Source organism: Pinus tabuliformis, chromosome 4_1 (assembly GCF_031772625.1).
Source record: "Pinus tabuliformis cultivar Carrire ecotype Pingquan chromosome 4_1, CPIR1, whole genome shotgun sequence".
Classification (NCBI taxonomy): Eukaryota; Viridiplantae; Streptophyta; class Pinopsida; order Pinales; family Pinaceae; genus Pinus; species Pinus tabuliformis.
In genome coordinates, this window is record NC_142303.1 from 647755320 (window position 1) to 647780558 (window position 25239).

General features: G+C 38.7%; 1 protein-coding gene across 1 annotated transcript in view; it reads left to right on the forward strand.

Annotated features, from left to right (window-relative positions):
- Nucleotides 1-25239, forward strand: part of LOC149177731 (transcription coactivator) — an 86514-nt gene that overhangs the window by 7194 nt on the left and 54081 nt on the right. The window contains exon 5 of the mRNA XM_089420195.1: nucleotides 12978-13079. Within this exon, the coding sequence (XP_089276321.1) occupies nucleotides 12978-13079 (102 nt within the window). The remainder of the gene's footprint in view (nucleotides 1-12977; nucleotides 13080-25239) is intronic.

Here is a 25239-nt window from a genome sequence, read left to right on the forward strand (position 1 = left end):
CTTGAGAAAGTCAGAGATCTTCCTATCCCTAGGAAGGACAATGATGATGCTGTAGTAAAGAAGGATGAATCTCCGACAGATGATCTGATGCCTGATGTTGAAGGCCCGATGGATCCCATTGATCCACCTCTCGGTGAGCCCTCTACCTCAAGGAAAAGACCTTTGTGGCTCAAATACTCTTGAAGATGCTGAAAGGCATGTTGCACCAAGGGGGACATTTTGTGAAAGCAAGAAGCCGAACAAGTATTAAGGGTACTTAGCGGCTATGAGTACCATTGTTTAATTTGAGCCATGTATGTTCGCAGAAGTCGTGAAGCACCAAGTTTGGAAGGATGCAATGAATGAAGAATATGAATCGATCATGAAGAATGATGTTTGTGATGTGTTTCCTAGACCCAAGGACAAGACAGTGGTCACTTCAAAATGACTTTACAAAATCAAACACGGAGTTGATGGGATTGTTGAAAAATTCAAGGCCAGGTTCGTTGGTTGAGGCTTCTCTCAAAAGGAAGGAGTGGACTGTGATGAGATATTTGTACTGGTTGCGCAATACTCCACTATTCGATCCATCATTGCTCTTGTTGCCTTCCAAGCATGGAACCTACACCAAATGGATGTCAAGATTGATTTCTTGCATGGCTCGCTTAAGGAGGAAGTCTACGTAGAGCAAGCTGAGGGGTTCGAAGTTCAAGACCGAAAGACACATGTATGCAAGTTGAAGAAAGCCCTCTATGGGTTGAGGCAGACCCTTAGGGCTTGGTATGAGAGGATTGATAACGATCTTATGAAGCTGGATTTTACAAAGAGCATAGTTTTAAAAACCGGCCACAAAAACCGGTAACCGGTCTAACCGGCCGGTTAGAGGCCTGGCCGGTCCGAACCGGCCTAAAAACCAGGTTAGATGCCTCATGTGATCGAAATCTGGCCCTAACCGGTCAAAACCGGTCGGTTTAGGGCGGAACCGGCCGGTTTGTAGCAAACCGGCCGGTTCCGTCCTAAACCGGCCGGTTTATGGACAACCCACCGAATTATGACAAAAAGCACTGTGGTTTTGTGGTTTAGGGGTTTTGGGGGTGAGGGAAAGGTATTTTCCCTCCAAAAGCACCCTCACACTTGCTATAAGAGACCCCTCTCACTCTCATTTGTCTCACACAACTGATTTGGAGTGTTTGTGAGTTTGTTTGTGAGCTTGGAGAGTGTGGAGTTTTTGCTGAAGTAGTCATCTTGGAGTTGGAGTTGGAGCTATTTTGGAGATAGTGTGTAGCTGTCAGTGGAGTTGCCATCTTCAAGAGGAGGCTAAGGGAGCTAGTTTGCATTTCCAGGTAAGGATTTGCACTTGATAATTCCTCATTTGAGTCTGCTGTCCATGATTTTTTTTTTTTGTGTTATAAACTTCTCACCTCTATGATCTACCATCCAGGGAGTCATCATGCCTCCAAAAGCCGAAGATACTGCATGGGCTCATTGTGATATGATTGATGGCAAAATGATCTGCAAATATTGCCAAAAATCCATTCAAGGAGGGGGTATTAACAGGTTCAAGCAACACTTGGCTGGGATAGGAGGCCATGTAAAGCCATGTGGAGCACCAAATGAAATAATAGGGCATATTAGGGCAGAATACCTTCAGAAGTTTGAGACTCAAGTCACTGAACCAATAGAGAAGTTTGTGGCTACACAGTTTGGGAGTCGAGACTCAACCAACTGAGTTTGATCATGATGACTGAGACTCATGAGAAGTTTCAACTTCAAGTGATAATGTTGATCACTATTATAGTATTACTATTATCATATATGTAGAGTCTAGACTGAAGTCTTGTAGTAGGCCACTGGCCCCATAGTTTGTAGGCTTTATTTTTGCACTCTAGTGGCCATTTAGAGCCTCATTGCTTATGTATTTTGTCGATGATATGTATTGCACTCGGTGCCATTTTGATATATTCACCTTTAAGGCTTCACATGGTATATCAATGAGCAATCTTTGCATATTTTGTCTCTATTGGCTTGGAATCATGATTTTAAATCTTAAAAATAGTTTTTTTCATTAAAAAATAATTATTTAATGTATTTTTCGAAAACCGGTTCGTTTAGACCAAACCAGTCCCGGTTAGACCGGTTCCGGTCGGTAAACCGGTTCATTAGGTGGACCGGTCCGGTCACCGGTTCCGGTTTTAAAAACTATGACAAAGAGTGAAGTTGACCCAAAACTATACTTCAAGGCTGAAAAGGACAAGCCTCATTTTGGTTCTTTATGTGGATGATATTTTTGTGACAGGTGGAGACCCTCTCATTTATCATTGCAAGAGGGAGTTGGCTTCCAAATTCAAGATGAAGGACCTAGGTTTGATGCACTACTTCCTAGGCTTTGAGGCCTATAAATTATAATCAAGGAAAATACATTGTGAAGCTACTCGAGAGATGTGGGATGGTGGAATGCAAATATGAGTTTACTCTGATGGAACTCAACTTCAAGAAGCTACGTGGAAGTACTGCTAGGCCCGCATAGACAAATTCTTCAGAGTATTGACAACTTGTGGGGGCCTTGATGTTCTTGGTAAACTCTCGTTTGGACATATGCTTCACTGTGAATACATTGAGTCAATTTATGGTCAAGCCTCATCACACACATTAGATTGCTGCCAAGAATCTCTTGAGATATCTCCGTGGCACATTCAACTATGGTTTGAGATACATTGCTGGGAATTTGAGGTACATGGATATACTGATGCTGATTGGGCTGGCCATGTGTTGGATCGTAAGAGCATATTTGGGTGCTGCTTCTCTTTGGGGTCTCCTTCAATATCTTGGACAAGCATGAAGCATAAATCAGTTGCTTTAAGCATCGTCAAGGCCGAATATGTTGCTGCTAGTATGGCATGTTGTGAAGTTGTTTGGTTGAGGAAGCTCTTTTGTGAGCTATTTGAGCATGTGTTGGATACCACCATGATATTTTGCGACAACCAAAGTGGGATTCGCTGTTTAGAGAATCCTGTGTTCCACGACAACTACAAGCACATTGATATTAGGTACCGTTTTATCCGGGATATGGTACAACGAGGAGCAATAAGGCTCCATCACATCAGGACGAATGAGCAGATCACAAACATTCCCACGAAGCCCTTAGGGAAGGTCAAATTCTTAGCCTTTCGTGAGAGACTTGGAGTCGTGGAAAGACCCTCTTATGAGGTTCCCATATGAGTTGGACATTGAGCTTTGACAACTCCTAGGGGCTTGGTGTACTTCTTGGAGCTATGAGCGACCATAGGGTGAGTGGTTCACCTTCCCCTAGTGGTGCGCTATGTATAGGGTGAGTGGTTCACCTTCCCCTAGTGGCGTGCTATGTATAGGGTGAGTGGTTCACCTTCCTCTGTGATACCCCATGATGGTTGACATGTGTGTAGAGTGAGTGGTTCACTTTCCCCTACGATTGCGAACACATGTATGTAGGGTGAGTGGTTCACCTTCCCCTACGATTGACATATTCATAGGATGAGTGGTTCACCTTCCCCTACGATTGACATATTCATAGGATGAGTGGTTCACCTTCTCTTATGGCATATGAGCAGGATGGGTGGTTTAGCTTCTCCTGTCGATGCTCCAGCCTCCAACATACATCCTACTAATGGAGCCCGAGACTCATGGGAAGTACGTCTCATCTGGCCAATGAGTTGGGAAAAGTGGTTAGGGACCATAGCAAAACTGATGGACGCATCATGTATTGCTGTACTCATTTGAGGTTCTACCTCTATATTGACTTTTGTCAGCGGAGAGTGGTAAGGTCTTGTGACTCACTCGTGATCAATTCTTCTTCATTATTACTTCATGGCTCAACATAGTAGAGTAGAGATGACAGAGATGGTACATGATGACATGATGGCATGATGATGACATATGGATTGGCGGGTGGAATTTCCTTAGTTGAGAGGGAGCAGTTAAATTGGAAACTAGGGAAGAATTCCACCTTGGGATAGATAATTTGATGGATATGATGATTGCATTGGATTCCTCTTTGCGAGAGGTCCAAGATTGATATAAAGTTCATCTCATTCAGACAAGAAAATGTGTGATGTTGAATTTATGACCTCACATGTGCAAATTGTTTAGGTCGGCCTTAGCTTAATGTAGGCTCAAGAAGCCTAATGGACGTGTCTCTTCACCCAAAACGGAGTGTATAAATAGAAGAGACCTCACACCTCATTTGGACATGCATCACTCACAGATTCTTTTCTCTGTTCATTTGTTTATACAACTAGGGCCAAACTCCGTGTGGGTCTTCTTATTCATGGCAACTAATATTTTTCTTGGATTCCTCTCATCGAGAGGTGTAGGATTGATCTAAAGATCATTCGATTCCAACATGTATTCATGGAGATATGAATTTATTTGTGTTATGTGACAATTTGTCAAGGTTGGCCAACAACCAAATTACCCCCACTTGTCTTCCACGTTTTATTATAAATAGAAGAGGTCCTCAAGTCATTTGGACTCACTCACATTCTTGTGATATCTCTCTTCATTTTGTTTTGGGTTTTGATGAAGGAGAGATCTAGAGGGAGTGTCCTAGATCTAGACCCTAATGCTATCATGGAGGAGTCCTATACACAATCTCTTATACATTGCCATGGAGAGCCCTAATTACAGTCAAGGAGAAGCCTTAAACGTGGTGGAGAAAGGGTCTTATAGGAGTATCTATGCTGCCCTAATTTACAGTCAAATATAGTCATGGAAACGCAACAAGGAGAGACCTAAATGCTGGTCTAGAAGAGACCTATTCGTTGTTCTAGAAGGCTCCCACACACAGTCCTAAAGGGAGGATCTAATCTTACCTTAGCCGTAGTAAGGAAGTGTCTTAGCCATAGAAACCTAGCCGCTGTAAAAGGGACCTTTTATAAGCAGCAGGAGGAGACCTGTTTATGCAACAAGGAGATATTTATTGGACCTTCCATCTACTATCAAGGGAAGCTCTAAAAGAGCCCTTGCTGCAGGTCTGGAAGTCACCTAATCTATACATTGTCTGGTCACAGTCAAAGAGGCTTATATGCAGCAAGTAAAGGCACTCACACGCAACAAAAGGGAGGCTTCTATACATAGCAATTGAGGGTGCCTTAAGACGCTGTAAGGAAAGTCAACTATAAGTAATCATATCACAGCTTGGAGGATATGTCCTAATGCCACATTACTGTAGGTGACAACATGGCTCATTTGAGATTTGTTTTGGGCATGTTGACATTGTTCTTGAGGGGCAGAACTACAACGAAGAAATACCCTAACCAGTCACCATGTTATAGAAGTGTGGTGACTGTGCCGTAATAAGGCTGATCTCAGGTCTAGTGCAGCCTCAGAGAGAAGGTCAATCAAGTCTTTCTAAGAAGATCTCTTAGGAGAAGATTGGAAGACATTGTTGTTCAAGGATAAAGATAGCTGGGTACTGTGTAGACCTTACTCGTTACTGGGCTAGGCTGCAGGCCATAGCCAATATCATAGATTGTGTTAAAGGTTGCACAAGTCAATCTTGAAAATATGGCAATGCTGAAACCTGAACTTGGATCACGACTGTATCAAGGATGAGGATTGATGTTTGATGCACCATCTCCTGTAGTAGTGACAGCTAGTACTGCAGGAGAAGGACAACATTCTGGAAGATGCAGCATGATTGGATGCAACATGGTTGGATGCAACATGGTGTTGGATGCAGTATGGTGATGGAATCACCTTGGAGAATCAGTTGAAGAAGTATGCCTTCACCTGAGTTTAGATCTGCAGTCCTTGTCATTAGATCTACAACCTCATTATGTCATCTTCATGGTGAAGATCTCTGCTCTTATCTTGTCAAGTCAAAGTGTTGACTTTTTATGTATATGTACTATCTCTCTCTTTGTTGAACTATTGAAGAATATAAGAAGAATTGATCAGGGTTTCCAAACATTGGGGTTTGTCCTTGGTTGGCGCAATATCTTTTGTCCTCTTGTCTAGGCTTGTCTTTTGCGATTTATGTTTATGTTCTCTCTGCATTTTACTATCATGCTAAATGTGATTGCTAATTTGGAATTGATATTGAGCTAATATGGAAAATTGAAGTAAATTTGCTCTAAACATAGAACATACCTAAAATTAACATGGTATCATAGGTGAGGTGAAGACAAACCCTAAGCAAGAGTGAAAGAGCAATCACTGAAGGTAGTTGGACAAGGTCAAAGGCTCAATGGGTTCCTCAGAGAAGGGTAAAATCCATAAGCCTCCATCAAATACACTAGCTACTACAAAGAACAAGTACATTAAGGGTGGAAGGAAAGGCAGATGCCTTGCTTGCAATAAGTTTGGCCATTATACGAGGGAGTGTCCGAATACAAGGGACACATCACTTGATGATGATAACAATCATTCCAGGGGCATCTTCAATGATCGAAGGGATGACAGGTACAATGGCAAAGGAAAAAAGAATGCAAGTCATCAAGGAAATGGCTGACTCTTCAAGAAAGCAAGGAACTCCAGGTATGAAGAATCAAATGTTGATTATGATAAGCAAAAGGAGTATTATCTTATATTGGCACTCTCCACTACTTCTCCTTTGGACTCTTTGGAAATTTGGCTTGTTGATAGTAGTGCTTCAAGGCACTTCATCGATACAAGGAAGCTCTCTCTAATATGATAGAGAAGGAAACAATCTTGGAGATTATTCTTGGAGACGATGCCACCTATCCCAGAAAAGATGTAGGAAATGCTACCCTTCAATTGTATGAGGGTAACATGATTCATTTACAAGAAGTTCTTTATGTACTTGATCTTAAGAAGAACTTGGTGTCCATTTCGGCAATGGAAGTCAAAGGTTTCAAGGTGGCATTCATCGATGAAAAGGTATGTGTTTGAAAAGGAATTTTCAAGATGCTTTTATTCTTGGGTTCAGGGTTGGCAATTTGTATCAAGTTGCAAGAAGTCCATTGGGCACCATGTCGTGTGATACATTTCTTCTATGGCATCGGAGGTTTGCCCATTGTAAGACCTTTCCTGATGTGAGAGAGATGGTGACATGGATGCTTGAATTCAAGGAAGAGCATGAAGGTACATGTCCAAGATGTACCAAAGGAAATCTTACAAGGGGACCATTCCCCTCATGTAATAGCAAGACCACAGATTTGAAACAACCCAAGGGGTTTTGAGATTCATGTTTGGCAATCTCATGTGTGCAGGTTGAAGAAAGCTCTCGATGGCTTGAAGCAAGCACCTCGAGCTTGGTATGAGAGGATTGATAGTTATTTGATGAAGCTGAGATTCACTAGGAGTGAAGCCAATCCATTGCCTTAAGGTTGTGGATAATGAACCTCTCATACGGGTACCTTATGAGGATGACCTCTTTTTGACAGTTGCAAACCCTCTTATTTGCAAAAGTAAGAGGGAATTGGATTCCAGATTTGGAATGGTGAACTGCAAGCCCGTGACCACCTTGATGAAGCCTGGCTTTAAGAAGTTATGTGATAGTGATGTTGGACATGATCTAGGAAATGCCTCTAAGCTTCATAAACTCATACCAGCATTGATGTTCTTGGTGAACTCTTGTCCGGATAAATGTTTTGTAGTTAGCATGTTGAGCTCATATATGGTTGAGCCTCATTGGATTGGTGCCAAGAATCATTTGAGATATCTTTAGGGCACAATCTCTCATGGATTGAGATACATTGTTGGAAATATGAAGTTGCATGATCATTTTGATGCTGAATAGACGTGCAATGTGGAGGATCGCAAGAGCACTCATGGGTGTTAGTTCTCTTTGGGTTCTGCTTCGATGAGCAGGAAGCAGAAGACGATTGTTTTGAGCACCGATGAGGCCGAATACATAGATGTGAGTATGGCCTCCTATGAAGCTGTTTGGTTGTGGAAGCTCTTTTGTGAGCTGTTTGGACACATGTTGGATACCATCACGATCTTCTGTGACAACCAGAGGGGGATTCGATTGTTGAGGAAACCCGTGTTTTATGATCACTCCAAGCTATAGACATCGGCTACCATTTTATCTAGGATATGGTACAACAGGGAGTAAGAAGGCTCCATCACTCTGGGATTGATGTGTAGATCGCCAATATTCAGATGAAGCCCGTGGGAAAGGTCAAATTATTGACTTTTCGAGAATGACTAGGAGTCGTGGAGAGACTCTCTCCTGAGGGTCTTGTATGGACATTGAGCTTTGGGAGCTCCAAGGGTCTTGGGGGTACTTCTTGGAGTGTTGAGCACCCATGGGGTGAGTGGTTCAGCCTTCCCCTAGTGGTTTGCTATGTAGGCAAGATGAGTGGTTCATCCTTCCCCTAGTGGTTTGCTATGTAGGCAAGATGAGTGGTTCATCCTTCCCCTGCTGAGATATAATCATAGGGTGAGTGGTTCGGCCTTCCCCTAGTGGTTTGTTGTATATAGGGTGAGTGGTTCAGCCTTCCCCTGGGATACCCTTGGCGACATGTAGGCAGGATGAGTAGTTCATCCTTATCCTGTTGAGACATCCTACTCATGCAGTCTGGGACTCACGGGAAGTACCTCTCATATGGCCAATGAGCATGTAAATGAGGATAATGACCATAGTAGTATCGATGGATGCATCATGTTACTACTGTACTCCCTATGCTATGATGATATTGATTTGGGATCAATTGGAACTGACTTTTGGTCAGTAAGAGAGGTATGCCACACTCTCTTTATTTGGAACTGATTTCGGATCAGTGAGAGTGGTATGATATACTCTCTTTATTTGGAACTGATTTCGGATCAGTAAGAGTGGTATGATACACTCTCTTTATTTGGTACTGATTTCGGATTAGTAAGAGTGGTATGACACACTCTTTATTGGAACTGAATTTGGGTCAGTAAGAGTGGTATGAGACACTCTCCTTTATATGGGACTGACTTCGGGTCAGTAGAGGATGGTATGATACATTCTCGATCACTTCTTCTTCTTCATAGTTCAACAGAGCAAAGTAGTGCATGGCACTGATGGCAGAGATAGTATGGACTGGCAAATGGATTAGTAGATGGAGTTCTCCCTAGTTGAGAGGGAGTGTTAAAATTGGAAACTAGGGCCAAACTCCATGCGGGTCTTCTTATTCATGGCAACTGATATTTTTCTTGGATTCCTCTCATTGAGAGGTGTAGGATTGATCTAAAGATCATCTGATTCCAACATGTATTCATTGAGATATGAATTTATTTGTGTGATGTGACAATTCGTCAAGGCCGACCAACAACCAAATTACCCCCACTTGTCCTCGTTTTATTATAAATAGAAGAGGTCCTCAAGTCATTTGGACACACTCACATTCTTGTGATCTCTCTCTTCATCCTGTTTTGGGTTTTGATGAAGGAGAGATCTAGAGGGAGTGTCCTAGGCTTTAAGCTGCCCTAATGTAGTCAATAAAGAAGTCTTAATGCAGTCTTGAAGGATTCTTACAAGTAGCCATGAATGAGTTTAATACACTGGCCTAATGATGCCCTAAGTCTAATATGTAGTCATGAAGGCTAACGCTCTCATGGAAGGATGCCCTAGACCCTAACACTGTCATGAAGGAGTCTTATACACAACCTCTTATACACTGCCATGGAGAGCCCTAATTACAGTCAGGGAGAAGCCCTAGACGTGGAGGAGAAAGGGTCTTATAGGAGTATCTAAGCTGCCCTAATTTACAATCAAATGTAGTCATGGAAACACAACAAGAGAGACCTAAATGATGGTCTAGAAGAGACCTATTCGCTATTCTAGAAGGCTCCCATACACAGTCCTAAAGGGAGGATCTAACCTTAACATAGCCGCAGTAAGGAAGTGTCTTAGCCATAGAAACCTAGCCGTTGTAAAAGGGAGCTTTTATAAGCAGCAAGAGGAGACCTGTTTACGTAGCAAGGAGATATCTATGGGACCTTCCATCTGCTATCAAGGGAAGCTCTAAAAGTGCCCTTGTCGCAGGTTTGAAAGTCACCTAATCTATATGCTGTCTGGTCACAATTAAAGAGGTTTATATGCAACAAGTAAAGGCACTCACACACAACAAAAGGGAGGCTTCTATACATAGGAGTTGAGGGTGCCTTAAGACGCTGTAAGGAAAGTCAGTTATAAGTAATCATATCACAGCTTGGAGGATATGTCCTAATGCCACATTGTTGTAGGTGACAGTGTGGCTCATTTGAGATCTGTTTTGGGCATGTTGACATTGTTCTTGAGGGGTAGAACTACAATGAAGAAATATCCTAACCAGTCACCATGTTATAGAAGTGTGGTGACTGTGCAGTAATAAGGCTGATCTCAGGTCTAGTGCAACCTCAGAGAGAAGGTCAAACAAGTCTGTCTAAGAAGATCTCTTAGGAGAAGATTGGAAGACATTGCTGTTCAAGGATAAAGATAGCTGGGTACTGTGTGTAGACCTTACTTGTTGTTGGGCCAGGCCGCAGGCCATAGCCAACATCATTGATTGTGTTTAGGGTTGCACAAGTCAATCTTGAAAATATGGCAGTGTTGAAACCTCAACTTAGATCATGACTGTATCAAGGATGAGGACTGAAGTTTGATGCACCATCTTGTGTAGCAGTGACAACTAGTACTGCAAGAGAAGGACATCATTATGGAAGATGCAGCATGATTGGATGCAGCATGGTTAGATGCAACATGATGTTGGATGCAACATGATTGGATGCAGCATGGTTGGATGCAACATGGTGTTGGATGGATTATGGTGATGGAATCACCTTGGAGAATCAATTGAAGAAGTATGCCTTCACCTGAGTTCAGATTTGCAATCCTTGTCATCAGATTTGCAACCTCATTATTTCATCTTCATGGTGAAGATCTCTGCTCTTATCTTGTCAAGTCAAAGTGTTGACTTCTGATGTATATGTACTATCTCTCTCTTTGTTGAACTATTGAAGAATATAAGAAGAATTGATCAAGGGTTTCCCTACATTGTGGTTGGTCCTTGGCTGGTGCCACATCTTGTGTCCTCTTGTCTTTGCTTGTCTTCTGCGATTTATTTTTATGTTCTATCTGCATTTTACTATCATGCTAAATGTGATTGCTAATTTGGAATTGATATTGAGCTAATATGGAAAATTGAAGTAAATTTGCTCTAAGCATAGAACATACCTAAAATTAACATCATCAGATTAGTTCGTACAACTTGGACATCCTTTCTCTCTCTCACACAGACACACACATATGGCAAGGAGGACGATTTTCTAGACAGAAAATTACAGGCTGAATTTCAAATTGTAGGACAATTGTTGATTGATAAGATTTTGACTTGTTTTGATTGTGGTTTTGTTGGTAGAATTTCGGTTTCTTTAGGCTGCATTGATTGGCATAGAAATTGAGGATTTTGGTGTTCTTTGACTCATGTTGACTGTAGGCTTGTTTGACTGTAAAGTTGACTGTAGGTTGATCGAGTTTGACGAGAGATGTTGTGACTTTTTTGGGTTGACTTTGACCACTATTGGAGATTGAATTTGATTTCCTTTGACTGAGCTTCAAAGGACGTGTTTTACTGTTGTTTTGACTAAAGTTGACTTTCTCATTAGGGTTGAAGTTTGACTATAGTTGATTGCAGAATTTGCAGGGCCAATTTGACTTTGTATTGGGCTAGTCTATTTGAATTTTGTACTCTCTCTGTGCTGAACTATTGAATAATAATAAGAAGATTTGATCAAAGGGTTTCCCCACATTGGGGTTTTCCCATGGCATTTGCTAAATTTGGTGTCCTCTTGTCTTGGCTTGTCTTTTGTATTTGTTTTATGTTCTATCTGCATTTATTGTCAATGTCATTAATGGTTAATGTGATTGCTAGTGGAAATAATTGGAAATTGTTCTTGGCCTCCTAAAGCAATATTGAAGTAAATTGTGCTAAGCATAGAACATACCATTGTTATCTAAAATTAACACAATGCCACATAGATAGATGATCCTCTTTTGTAATATATTGTACTCTTAACACTTTTGGTTGCCACAATTTACCAAACATGAACATCTGTCTCCATTGCAACCCAAAGATTATGCAACCAATCATAAGTATTATGGTATTGGGTGATATCATACATGCTCTTTAATGAGCAAGGTTCCTAGCTCCTTCTTGATTCCCCTGTTTTTCATTTGATTGTCATATTGATTTTTATGCCTCAATACATGAAACATAGAGAATTCTATCGTTTGATGAAGAAGAAGCTTAACTCTTTGGAGAATGGAGTTTAATGTTGTATCCATTGGGTTGATGCCTTTATGAGAATGGTGGATGATATTTTTAGGCTTGGATTGAATTATACCTAGTAGGAGATTGTAAGCTAAAACTTGCTTATTTGCGTCTAAACTTTTGGTATGTTAATTTACATATATATGATGCTTATTATTTGTGTATGTCTATGTTAATAGAATGAGAGACTCCATTTTAATCTCTTATTCTAGTGTTTAGGGTTAGGTACATTTTTTGTTCTCATTTGGGACATACACATAATATAATATACATTCTTTTCATGTGTGAGCTATAATTATTTCAATGATATAATAATTTGCTTCTCTTATCTCTTGGCTATTTGTCTTGGATCACCTTAGAAGAATTAGTGGAAAAGGAAATAATTATGTATCATTACAAAGGTGGAATGATTCTTTGCACATAATGTTTCTAATCAATTTTCTTGTATGTCTTTGGTGCTTTTGATTTAGCATCATTATGATTCAATAACATATGTCATATTTTTTATTCCAATCTATTATTTTTTTAAATGTTTCTTAAATATTGAATTCTTATCAATAATAGTTGGCAAGTCTAATAAATTGTTGCATCCTTTTTCATTGGTGTGTGCGTGTGTGTTTCAACATACAATATCTATCATAACTCAATAATATGTTGTATTCTTTTATTTTTATTTATGTTTGTCTCACATTTAAAGGTTATCTTATTGATCATTTTTGTAAACTGAAAAAAGTGATGTATTAACTATATCTTATATTTTTGTTGTTGGTGTAGATTTTGTACAAACCTGTTAGAGATTTGAATGGCATTCCAGGTAGCAAGTCACTTTGCATTTGCCTAACTGGATACCAAAGTCAAGATCGATCTAACATAATGGTATGTATGTAATTCATTATTTAAGATTCATTGCATTATCTTTTTTAATGTTTATAGAATTAATTTTCAGTATAAGTAAAATTAAAAGCATGTCCAACATGCAATATATTTGAAAAGGAAGTCATGAAAGCTAATAGCTTTGGAGTAGGCTAGGCATACTTTGATTGGGTGAATTGTATAATGCTAAAAAAGATTTGAAATTGTTGCTCGACGACTTGTTATCTTGTTCTATTTGTAGAAATTTCTTGGACTGTGGTTGACCACACTTTGTTCGTTATTATTATGTATGGCATGTTTCTAGGGTTTTGCTTAAAGTTGACCTATTCAACACTCAATTATTATATTCATTGGTGATTAAGATCAACTTAGTCATTATGTGTGTCCATATCCCTCTTAGGGAGGGAGCCCTATAAATACACCCTAAAACTCATTTGTAATATCATCTTGATCTATGCAATCGATTCATTCCTTTGGCCTATAAGCTCCATATTTAGTATTGTGCTCTCTTTCATGGTTGATCTATTGTTCAATGGTTTCTCTCAATTGATACACTTTAGTGTTCTTGATGATTTCTCTCTAAAGTGCAGTTGGGTTTCTTTTATTGCATACTAATGTAGATTTATTTTTTTCCCTAGTGTTGGTTTTATCTTCTCTTTGTGTAGATTTGGGATTTGTTCCATTTGATCTCCCTTATAATCTCTATTGAGAAATCTATGGGCAGCTAGAGTAGATGATTCTCTTGCTTTGATAACTGCTTATGATGTATTTATACTTAACTTAATTACCTTTTTTCTTTCACTTGATTATTATTAGTATTCTCTTCACCAAACAACTACCAAATCATAAAGAACAATAAGACAAAGGACACCAAATATAGTTGATCAACCAGGGCCAAAACCTATCCAACTAAGAGGAAAACTCACAAGAATTCTTCTTTTGTTATAGAACTTCAGTTGAATTATTCTAAGACCTATGACCCTTGACCAAGACCCCTCCAAGACCAAGTCAACTTTCCTTCTTGATTTGCACAGCTTCCAACAACAAACTTCGATCTTACAACAACTTCTTCAACGACTTTGACCCCCAACAATAATTTTTGCAACTTCAACCTAGTCGATTCACAACTTCGACCTTGATGCATCTTCATAAATTCGACCTTGGAGCAGCTTCACAACTTCGACCTAGAAGCAACTTCTCATGTTTGTCCTTGCAGCAACTTCACAACCTCAACCTAGAAGCAACTTCAGAGCTTTGACCTTGCAGTTTCACAACTTCGACCTATAAGTAGCTTCACAACTTCAACCTTGCAGCGTCACAGCTTCGACCTAGAGCAACTTCACAACTTTGTCCTTGAAGCAACTTCAAAAATTTGTCTTGCTCAATAACTATAGAAACCCTAACACACAAGAGAGGGAGAGGCCCAAAACTTTGATTTGGCTCTTCTTCTTTTTCGTCCCTTTTGCAGCTTTTATCTTAAGAGGGCAAACTTGCTTGGGAGTGTATCCAAATGAGGTTGAGTTCCTTCTTATTTATAGGCTTTTGAGGGGTACAAATTGCTATCTTAAGGCCGAGTTGTCCATTCATGTAGGTCGACTTGATCTTTGCACCATGACGAGGTCTTTGAGGGTCTTTTGACTCATAAATTTTCTTTACAATATGTAACATGCCCAAAAGGGTCTTTCATACATGACAATGACTCAATTGACTTGTAGACTCAACGACAAGCCCTAGAAGCACTCAATGGGTGCTTGACATAAAAATAAATCTCCATTGATCATGAAATCCATGCCTCAAGAATAACAATAAATTTATTTTTCTCTTTTCATTAAATACATAAAATCATGATTACATGTCATTATGAAGACCAAACCTAGTCACATATCACAACACTCCCTCTTAACTAGGGAGGTATTCATAATCCATACAAGGTACTTGGACATTCTCAATCTAAAGAATTCTCATAAGAAGAGTCGGATTGGTAACACATCTTCATAATGACATGTAATTATGATTTTGTGTAATAGATGAAAGAAGAAAAATAAATTATTGTAATGCTTCAGTCTTCATAATGACATGTAATTATGATTTTATGTAATAGATGAAAAGAAGAAAAATAAATTATTGTAATGCTTGCATCATGGGTTTCATGAGCAAGAGATTTTATTTTTAGTTGAGGCTCCCATTGAGAGCCCTTAGGGATATTGTCATCTAGTCATAAAAGTCTAAAGAGTCATTGTCATGTAATGAAGGCATGTTACACATTGTAAAGAATCATACTTGTCTTTGTAAGTAACCCTCCAAGACCTTGTCACTAGCCCTCCCTCAAGTCGGCCTACAATGAAGGGATAATTCTAGAAAGGTGAAGTCGGCCTACTCTAAAGATCATGTTGGCCTAAACAATCATGAACCAACGACTATATATACCCATGCTCAACCTCATTTGTAAGCAAGCAATTTGGTGAAGCAAGTCTCAAACCTAAAGTGCGCAAATCATTTTAGAAAGAGCCTTAAAGCTAACGAAGAAGGAAGGATAACGAAGGAGACGATCATCATTGGAGGACTCTTTTGGGCTAAGTCTACCCTCACACGTGCAAGAATTGCAGGTCCGAAGTAGACAAGGGAAGATTGAAGGTTCCAGTCACATAAAGGTGACCTTGTTTGGGTCAAGAGATTTGCTGAAGGAAGCCGAATAAGAGAGGAAATAATCTCTTTCAAGGAGGAGACTATTCAAGAAGCAAATCTGATCTAGGGTTTTTACTGTCAAGAAAGGAGTTGCAAAACTACATGGAGAGGTTGAAATTTTGAAGGGAGCCGAGGAAAGGAAGAAGAAGAGCAGCGTAGAAGAGGAGGCTTGTGATTTGGCCTTGGAAAGGATCTAGTGTCAAGGGTCTTTGTCATGGTCTTGGTATTTGTGAATTGAAGGTTCTATAAAAAGTTGTTTGGGTTTTCCTCTCAAAGCGTGAGAGGTTTTGGCCCTGACTGACATCTTATATACTGTGTATCTTATGTTTGTATTGTTCATGAGTTGGTAATTGCCTTGATGAAAAGAACAAAATAATAACATATAGAAGAGAAGATCATAATCAAAAAGTAAAAAGATACTCACAAGCAATTATCATAATAGAGAAATCACCTATCTATTGATGCCCTAGATTTCTCAACACTGTTTAACATCATATCATCTAGCATTGTTACATAGTAAGGCCTTGACTAACAACTCTATCTCTCCACAAGATCAGAGCACAACGTTGGCGAGACCAATTACTTATAGACATCATCATCATTGTCTCTCAAGGTACATATCCCACCTGGGTGTTCACAAAGTATGTCCTTCTAGGACTATTCTTATCTTGGATTCTTAGTCCTCAAAGAATATCGGTCCTCTACGACTACTCTTATCTTGGATGCCCTATCTCATCCTCAAGGAGTATCAGATGCTAGATGCTTACCCAATCCTCCATTCTTTCTTCCCAAAGTGAGGACAAGAATGATGTGTCTACCTCTCCCTCTCAACTAAGGATGATATACCCATTCTTATAAAGGAATGTACCCAAGCAACCTCTTATCCAGGGAATAGCCCAAACTCCGTCTTAATTAGGGTCTTGCTTCCAACAATTTTCTGCTATAGGTGGAGATCATGGGACTCTCAGTTGCTTGTGGGGCTTCTTCTTTCGATGTCATGAAGTTCATCCTTTTTCATAATGGAGGCTTCATCGGTTGTAGGGCATTGACCATACATCACTTTTCTTCACGAGCTACATTAGTCATGTCATCCTTCTCTTCATTGGAAAGTGATCTTCTAGTTCACATTTGGCTTTTATACATACTACTACCTCTTCCAAGCCATGCTTCTTTTAGGATCTTTCATCCAACCACATGAGTGCTAGTTGTAGGTGACATCTACAACCCTTTTTCAATAGCCCTGTATCAATCCATCTAGATGTTGTTCAAAATTAAAAATGAACATTAAATCACAATTACCTTTTGTGATGGCCTTTCATCATGACATCTAACTTGCCTGCAACATCCTGCACATTCGTAAGCACATCTCCAACACTTCGTATGTGAAGGGTCTCCTTCCTTTGCGGACCTCATCATGGTCTTTCTTCTCTATGGACATGACCGATTCTTCTAGTCATCAGATGTTGATTGCCTTTTCTTACGTGACCATAGGTGCATTTTTTATGATCTCTTTTTTCTTCATTCACATATTGCTTCCTAGGAACTTTTATCCACAGTTCCTTCATTTTGATTGTCAACCCTCATATTCCATATGAGGACATATTATGTTGATTTCATCTAGTCAATATGTGAGCCATGTTTTTATGCATCTTTTAGGAGTAGGTGATCTCTTTTTCTTTGATCATACTCATGAGAGCATTTACCCATGAAAGCATATGATGACATGACTGAATTAAATACGTGCATACATACCTCTTTCCTTCTTTTGGTCATCTAGGCTTCCTTCAACAACTTCCTTTTATTGATTGCGAGTACTTTAACCATCTCGACATGCTGTATTCCTTTGTTACCATACCATCATCCTAAACAATGAATCCCATACAAGGTGGAATTCTCAGCGAGACACTTGCTTCTTCCAAGAGAGGTGAACCTTATTAATGAAAATTCCAACAAAGGATTTTGATTATCCTCATCCTACAAATGCTCCTTCCTAATGATTGTGATGTATGATGAACTCTACACTAGATGATCTTCTATTACCTGTAAGTATTACTTATGCCAGATTGGGCAGGGTCCATAGTGTTGAATTGTGTAACGAGGTTCAGTCTTCATAATGTTTAATGTAAACATGATTTTTATTTGATGTAAAAAGAATTATTATTATTATTATTTTTTATAGCATGGGTTTCTTATTTTATTTGGTAAGTCAAGCATCCATTGCGTGCTTCTAAGGCTTTGTTATAAAGTCTAGGAGTCAAAGAGTCATTGTTATATATGTAAGACCCCATAGGGCATCTTGTATAATGTAAGAAAAAATTATGAGTTATAAAAGACCCTCCGAGACAAGTCAAACTTGCTGCATCAAGTCATCTATCAAAAGGAGGCAAGTCGGCCACATGAAAGGGTTGTTCGACCTATATATAAGAGTGTCATCGATATCATTTGGAGAGGAACATATTTACACAAGAAGCAATTTGATCAAGGAAGAAAGGAGCCTAATACCAAGGGAAGAGAAGGAGATCAAAAAGGAAAAAAACAAAGAGTTTAAGGATTGTTTTTGGGCATTAATCTTCACACGTGCAAGGATATCTAGGGCACTACTTGCTGCAACATAACATAAGCTACATTCACCTTAAGGAGCTGAAAAATTGGGGTAAAAAATATCTAATTTGCAAGACAAATAACCAAGGAAGGACAAATACCCCAAGCAAAGGAAAAAGAAGTTGAAATTAACCATCCTCTGTCACACGTGTGAAACTAGGGTTTTTGCTGTAGCTGAAATTGCAATCAGAATTGTAGGTTCGAGATTTTTGGTCAAAGGAGAAAGTGGCAGCAGCTCGAAGGCAAGTTTGTCTGGCGCTGACTTTGTGGAAGTGAAATTCATTAAGAAAAAGCTTTAACTTCATCTTGGAGTGGTCTTTATCAAGGGTCATATTGAAATTCATCAAGAAAAAGGTTTAACTTGATCTTGGAGGGGTCTTTGTAAAGGGTGATACGTCTTGGGATTCGTCATTTGAACATTTTATAAGAAGAGGAGATTTCTTGTTGGTTTTCCTCTCAAGAGGAGAGGTTTTGACCTTGGCTCGCAACCTACATTTTGTGTCCTCTTGTCTCATTAATCTTCATAGATTGGTAGCTGTTTGATGATAAGAACACAATAATAATCAAGTAAAATAAGAAGCTAATATCAAGTGCATCAATTTAAATAAAAGAACATCACAAGCATTTATTAAAGTAAGAGAAATCACCTTATCTAATTGCCCTAAGATTTCTCAACACATAGGAAGAGCAACATGAGGTCTAGATCTAACCATTGAAGGCTTGATCAATAGATCAAATCCAGTTGTTGTGTATTCTTCACATGGGATCAATACCTTCGCTACATGAGCCCACAATAATAGAGTAGTAGGAGGATCGAAGTGTCAACAAGCCATAATCACATACTTGAGAGATAATGCAGAGCTAGGGTGACACAACTAGAGATTCAAGGGATAGTCTTAGAGCTAGTTGCAGTGATACAATAGACCTGTGAAAGTTCAAGACTCAGAGGGAGTCTAGCTTCAAAGGGAGTAGCATTACAAAAGCTTGAATCAAAATTTGAGAGACCAGTACACAATTGCATTGGTTGCAACAACACAGAAGCAGTAGGTTGCGAGCCAATGCCAAAAGCTTTATGTTCCTTTTATTTGAGACACAATAACTTCATAACCCCTACAACTTTCAAATGTTAATCTAATAAGTGAGGGCCTCGTATTCAATGATGTTATTAGTGCATTTGAAAGGAAGCTTATATGAGAACATAATAAAGCAACCCGAACTCTTGATCCAGATTTAAGACAAGCCCCATCAAAGTAAATGGCCCAAATCTTGTCCACATATTGTTCAGGTGAGGCAACCTCGGCTAAGATCCTCCAATCCCACACTCACATTCTTCCTCTTTTTCTTCATCGAGAGTATCACATTGCATTTCAACTAGAGGCCATGTTAGGGGTAGTCTGAATATTAGGACATGGGATTGTTCTCCAATTGGAACTTGTATGTATGACATGGTCATTTGGATTGTTCCTCTTATTGGCCACCCACTCCCTCCCTAACAAGATCTCCCATCAATCAGGAATATCAATTACAATAACATTCATGAATATCTTTTTTTTTTCTTTGTCAGGATGTCCATGCAATGAGGTAGATAAGTTTTCTATTATCTCGCATACTTGAATAGCCTTTGAGTTAATACTGCATACATTTTTATATGGTATTGGGACTTCTAACCCTAATTGGTTCATGATTCTTAGTGGCATCACGTTGGTTGTTGCCCTTGAATCAAGCATGCAATTATGCAATACGTACTATACTTCAAGGGTTACAAAGAATGGGGGATGCCCTTCATCAAATTTTTGAGTGTATAAAACAATTGGGGAATCATCTTCATTGTTATTTACATTTTGGCTCTCTAGAATCTTAGGGGGCTGTTGTTGCTCCCACGTTTTATCTTCTAAAATTTTGCTAATTTGGGTGCTAATGGCTGTGTAATTCTTTATTAAAGTGGGCATCCATTCTCCAAATATATGCTTAGCATCATTGGTAAAGTCACTTGATGAGACACGAACCATTTTTGCTTCAAGGGATTTAGGTTTCATATTGTCATATATTTTGATTGCACCATCTTGGACTTGCATAATGGTTATAGGATCTTTATTCCTAAAGCGATATGATACTTCTCCCTAAAATGCTTGGAGAAATGTGAAGAGGATTAATTGGTTGGCTTAAGATTTTCAAGGATAATAGCTATCAAATGGTTAAACCTTTTGTTGAACTCCCTAACACACTTAAATGTCTCTTATCTTTAGTGAGAGGAGATCCTTGTGTAAATCTATGATGTCAGTCAACTCTATACACCTAAATGATAAAACATCAATGAAATCTTCCGATAAATGTACATCATCTTCCATCTCTATTTATGTGGGAAGAACAAACAATTACAAAATTGTCAAGTGGCTTTTTGGATCATCAAAAGTAAGCCCTTAGCAAAGTGGCAACCAGTTGGGGTTTTTAACCATGGGATGTGAGTACCCTAGTGTCCCATCTAGGTTAAGATGAGACATGTTGTAATGGATCCAAGGATTTACAATTGCAGCCATATTGAGTCTTTCAAGGTTAGAAACTCAAGTGGAATCTTTAGTTGCTCTCTGATAGGTGGAAGGGGATCAAAGTGTTCATGTTTCACAATTAAGGAGTCACCAAAGGAGAAATTCTAACATTGGCTTTGGGATGTTCTAAAAAATAATTATTGAAGCATGGGCTTCAAATCTTGAGGAGGTGGTCTCAACTCCTACTTGGCAACGATGCCAAACATGTTATCACCAAATCTAGCAGGGCTAGTGCAAAGTCCTACTATGTGGGAACCAAATCATTTGGCACAAGAGAGAGGGTTGCCACTGTCACCTCAACAACCTTTCTCTTGCTCTTTAGTTGTATTTGAACAAAGGGGAGACTTCCCTAAATCACCTAAAGGATATTAAATGACTATGGCCCAAGGTGATAGATATGAGGTTTATATGATGGGGTATAGTACCGACAAAGCCTAGAAGACTTAGATATTCTATGCCAAAACTTAAGTACTCTATTCTTGGACCAAATTGTTGGCTATTATAATTTAGGGTTTTGTTGGTTTTCAATGATAGGGCACATGATGTATATGATAGCCAAGGGCAAAGGCCTTTTAATCAACAATCAACAAAGGACGCAAGTTCTTCAAATATACACCAAGGATTAGGGGTTTTTGATGTAGTTTTATGATTGAAAGCATGCATGAACAAGAAGTTAAGGATGACGACAATTGTAAAGTACAAGGTTTAACCATGTAACAATGCTAGATTTTGCTTCTATATTGTTCATGCTATTTATACTTTATAAACCATAAACATCAAACATAAACTCACTTTAGCAATTTTCCACATAAAACCCTAGATGTAACCCTAGGTATCTAGGAAAAAGGAAAAAATGGAATTTAATTAATTTTATTGATGATCAACACAATTATGACTAGTGCCTTCTCCTAAATGTGCTAAATGGAGTCTTCTAGGACAATTGGATAAAATTCAATGAGAATAACTTTGATGGAGTAAGGGGGGATGATGATATTTGGTGGTTTTCAATAATAGGATAACCAAGGGAAAAAGGCCTTTTATTGAACAATCAACAGAGGAAGAAATGCCTTCAAATAAACACCAAGGATTAGGGTTTTTGATGTAGTTTTTTGGTTGAAAGCATACATAAACAACAAGCTAAGGATGACGTCAACCATAAAGAACAATGCTTTACCATGTAACAATGTTAGATTTTGATTTTATATTATTGATGCAATTTTTACTTTAAGAACCATAAACATCAAACATAAACTCACTTTTTAGCAATTTTCCATGTAAAACTCTAGCGGTTACCTTAGGTATCTGAGAAAAAGGAAGAAAAGGAATTTAATTAATTAGATTGATGATCAACACAATTATGACTAGTGCCTTATCCTAAATGGGTTAAATGGAGTCTTCTAGGACAAAGTTCAATGAGAACAACTTTGATGGAGTAAGGGGGGATGATTGAGGTGTCTACTTTCAAAACCTTAGCGATTTTCCTTATGAGGGGGGAATTTAAATTTAGGGAATTCACACTCGAATATTCCTTAAAGGTTACATGGAGAACAATTTTGCATGCTATAAATGAGCAATATTTCAACATAAATTTAGGATTTAATCATGGCACAAAATAAAAACTTGACTATGTTGTAAATGAGCAAGATTTTGACCTAGATTTGGGATTTAATTGTGGCACAAAATTGAAACCCGACAATGCTATCAATGAGCAAGATTGCAACATAGATTTAGGATATAATCATGGCACAAGATAGAAATCCGACTACACAAGTACAATATACAAATATAGAAAATAGACACGAAACTTACTAAATTCTCCATAGAAACACTTTTCAATCCTAGGAAAACATCTCCATGTAAATGTCCATCCAAGAGAATTCATACCATATAAAGATCACATTTTGGCCCAAGTAGAAGAGAAGTTCTTATTTGCACTCTTTAGAAAAATTAGAGTGATGAATGTGTGATGATAAAAAATGGAGTACGGTCTCCTCTACTTATATGTAGAGTAGCTAACTTTATATTGAAAAGTGTAACTAGGTTTGGTCTTCATAATGATGTGTAATTGTGATTTTATGTCTTAAGAAGAAAAATAAAATTATTATTGTGATGCTTGTTAAATTATTATTGTAATGCTTGTCTCATGGGTTTCATGAGCAAGGAGTTTTATTTTTAGTAATGGCTCCCATTGTGAGCCCTTAGGATTAGTCATAAAGTCAAATTGAGTCAATGTCATGTATGAAGGACCCTTCTTGGGCATGCTACATATTTGTATAAGTCATTAAAAGAGTTAAAAAACCCTCCAAGACAAGCACAAGCATCTCTTAACAAGCCAACCTTAAATAAAGTGATGAAACCTCTCCAAAAGACATGTCGACCTAGCTCATTGTCAAGTTGACTTATTATCATGGGCAACCACTATAAATAGGTAGCTCGTCCTCATTTTCGAATACAAAATTTCAGTGAAGGAGAATTGATAGAAAAGAGTGCAAAGTTCTCAAGGAAGGCATCCTAGTAACCAACGAAGAAAGGAAGAGGAAGATCAAGCTCTTTTGGGACAATTTCTTGGGCAAAGCACCTTCACACATGTGGTAGAAACTAAGGTTTCTGTAGTGGGTACATTTGTTGTGATAAAGGACGAGAAAAGGGTCTTCACACCATCACTCTTGCTAGCCGAAACAACAAGAAACCATCCTCAAGACAAGTGAAGGAAAGATGCTACAAGAAAGACTATATCTCAGCACACACGTGTGTCTATCAAGTGATTTCAGGTAGCGGAAATTGTAGACCTGTGGAGGAAGGCTGAAATCCTTAGAATAGTTGAAAAATGCAGTATTGACTTGGTTAAGAAGAAGGCAAAAAAAGGAAGGATCTTGTGTCTTGGTCTTGGAGTGGAAAATAGGTCAAGGGTCTTTGTCTTGGTATTCATCAAGTCTCCATAAGAAGAAGAATTTGTTCGGGTTTTCCTCTCAAGTGGGAGAGGTTTTGGACCTGGTTGATAGCTTATATCCAATGTCTCTTGTCTCTTTATGGTTTATGAATTGGTAGTTGTTTGATGAAGAATAACACTATAATAAGATAAGGTAAAAGCTAAAAAATGATACTAATAAGTAAAAAGCATTCACAAGTAGTTATCAATAGAAGAGAAATCACTTAATCTCGATGCCCTAGATTTCTCAACGTGGTATCAGAACTAAGGTAACAAAGTCAAGGAAGGGCATCTTATCGAGGGACACTCGAGGATCAAATCTCGAGGAAGGCATCAAAGTGAAGATGATCTTGTGGTCAATATCTACAAAGGAAGCATCATAACCCTAGAACAAAGAAGAAGTCTACAAAGAAGTATTGGAATCATCATCAAGAAAAGAAGGCCAAAACCTTGCATCTACTCAAGTTGAAGAAATCTACAAATCAAGGTAAGCTTGAACTTTATTCTTCCAAGAAAAGCACTTCAAGATGAAGATCATATCATTATCAATCAAAGAAGCATTCTTGGGATCTGCTCTCAATCATTTTGAAGTTGAAGTATCTCTAGGACTATTCATCCAAAGGAAGATAGATCAAAAGGCGCTGTCATCAAGATTCTATGGCAAACTCTCTCTCAAACAAGACCCCTACCACTGAAGACATCATCAAGAAGTCATCATTTATCTTCATCAACAAAGACTCCACCATCAAAGGATCATAAGGGATCTCCCTCTCTGTGGGATCAAGGATCATTATTGAAGAAAACTATCTTCATCAGGGAGAAGTTTTCTATTCTTTATATGATCATCAATATCAAGGAAGCAACAAGGAGAAGGAGCATCCTATCAAGTAAGTATATTTATGTCCACATTTGAATTTGTGAAAGTGTCTTTTTGCAAGGAAAACAACAAATTGGTTGGGGCTTCAAAGTATCTTGCATGGAAGAAAAGGACATATTTGAATCTGATTGAAAATGAGGTTATGGAACATGTTAAAGGATCTATCACTAAACCAGGAAAGGAAGATGCTCAAGCTCTTGCAAAGTATATGAAAGGGGAAGTTAGGGTTCAAAGGATTCTCATAGAATCCATCAAGGATCCCCTCATCCCATATGCATCTAAACTCTAAACTTCAAAAGAAATCTATGACAAACTGGTAGAGTTGTATTTCGTAGGCACTGTTGGAGAAGTCATCTCATTAAAGCAAGAACTCTACAAGCTGAAGATGTTAAGGGAAGATGGAATAGCCTCATACTTTATGAGGATATCTGAAATCAGTGATCAACTTCAAGATTTGGGAAAAGTCATGTCTGATAGAGAAATGACTACAGTTGTACTAAATGCACTACCGAAGGAGTGGGGTAA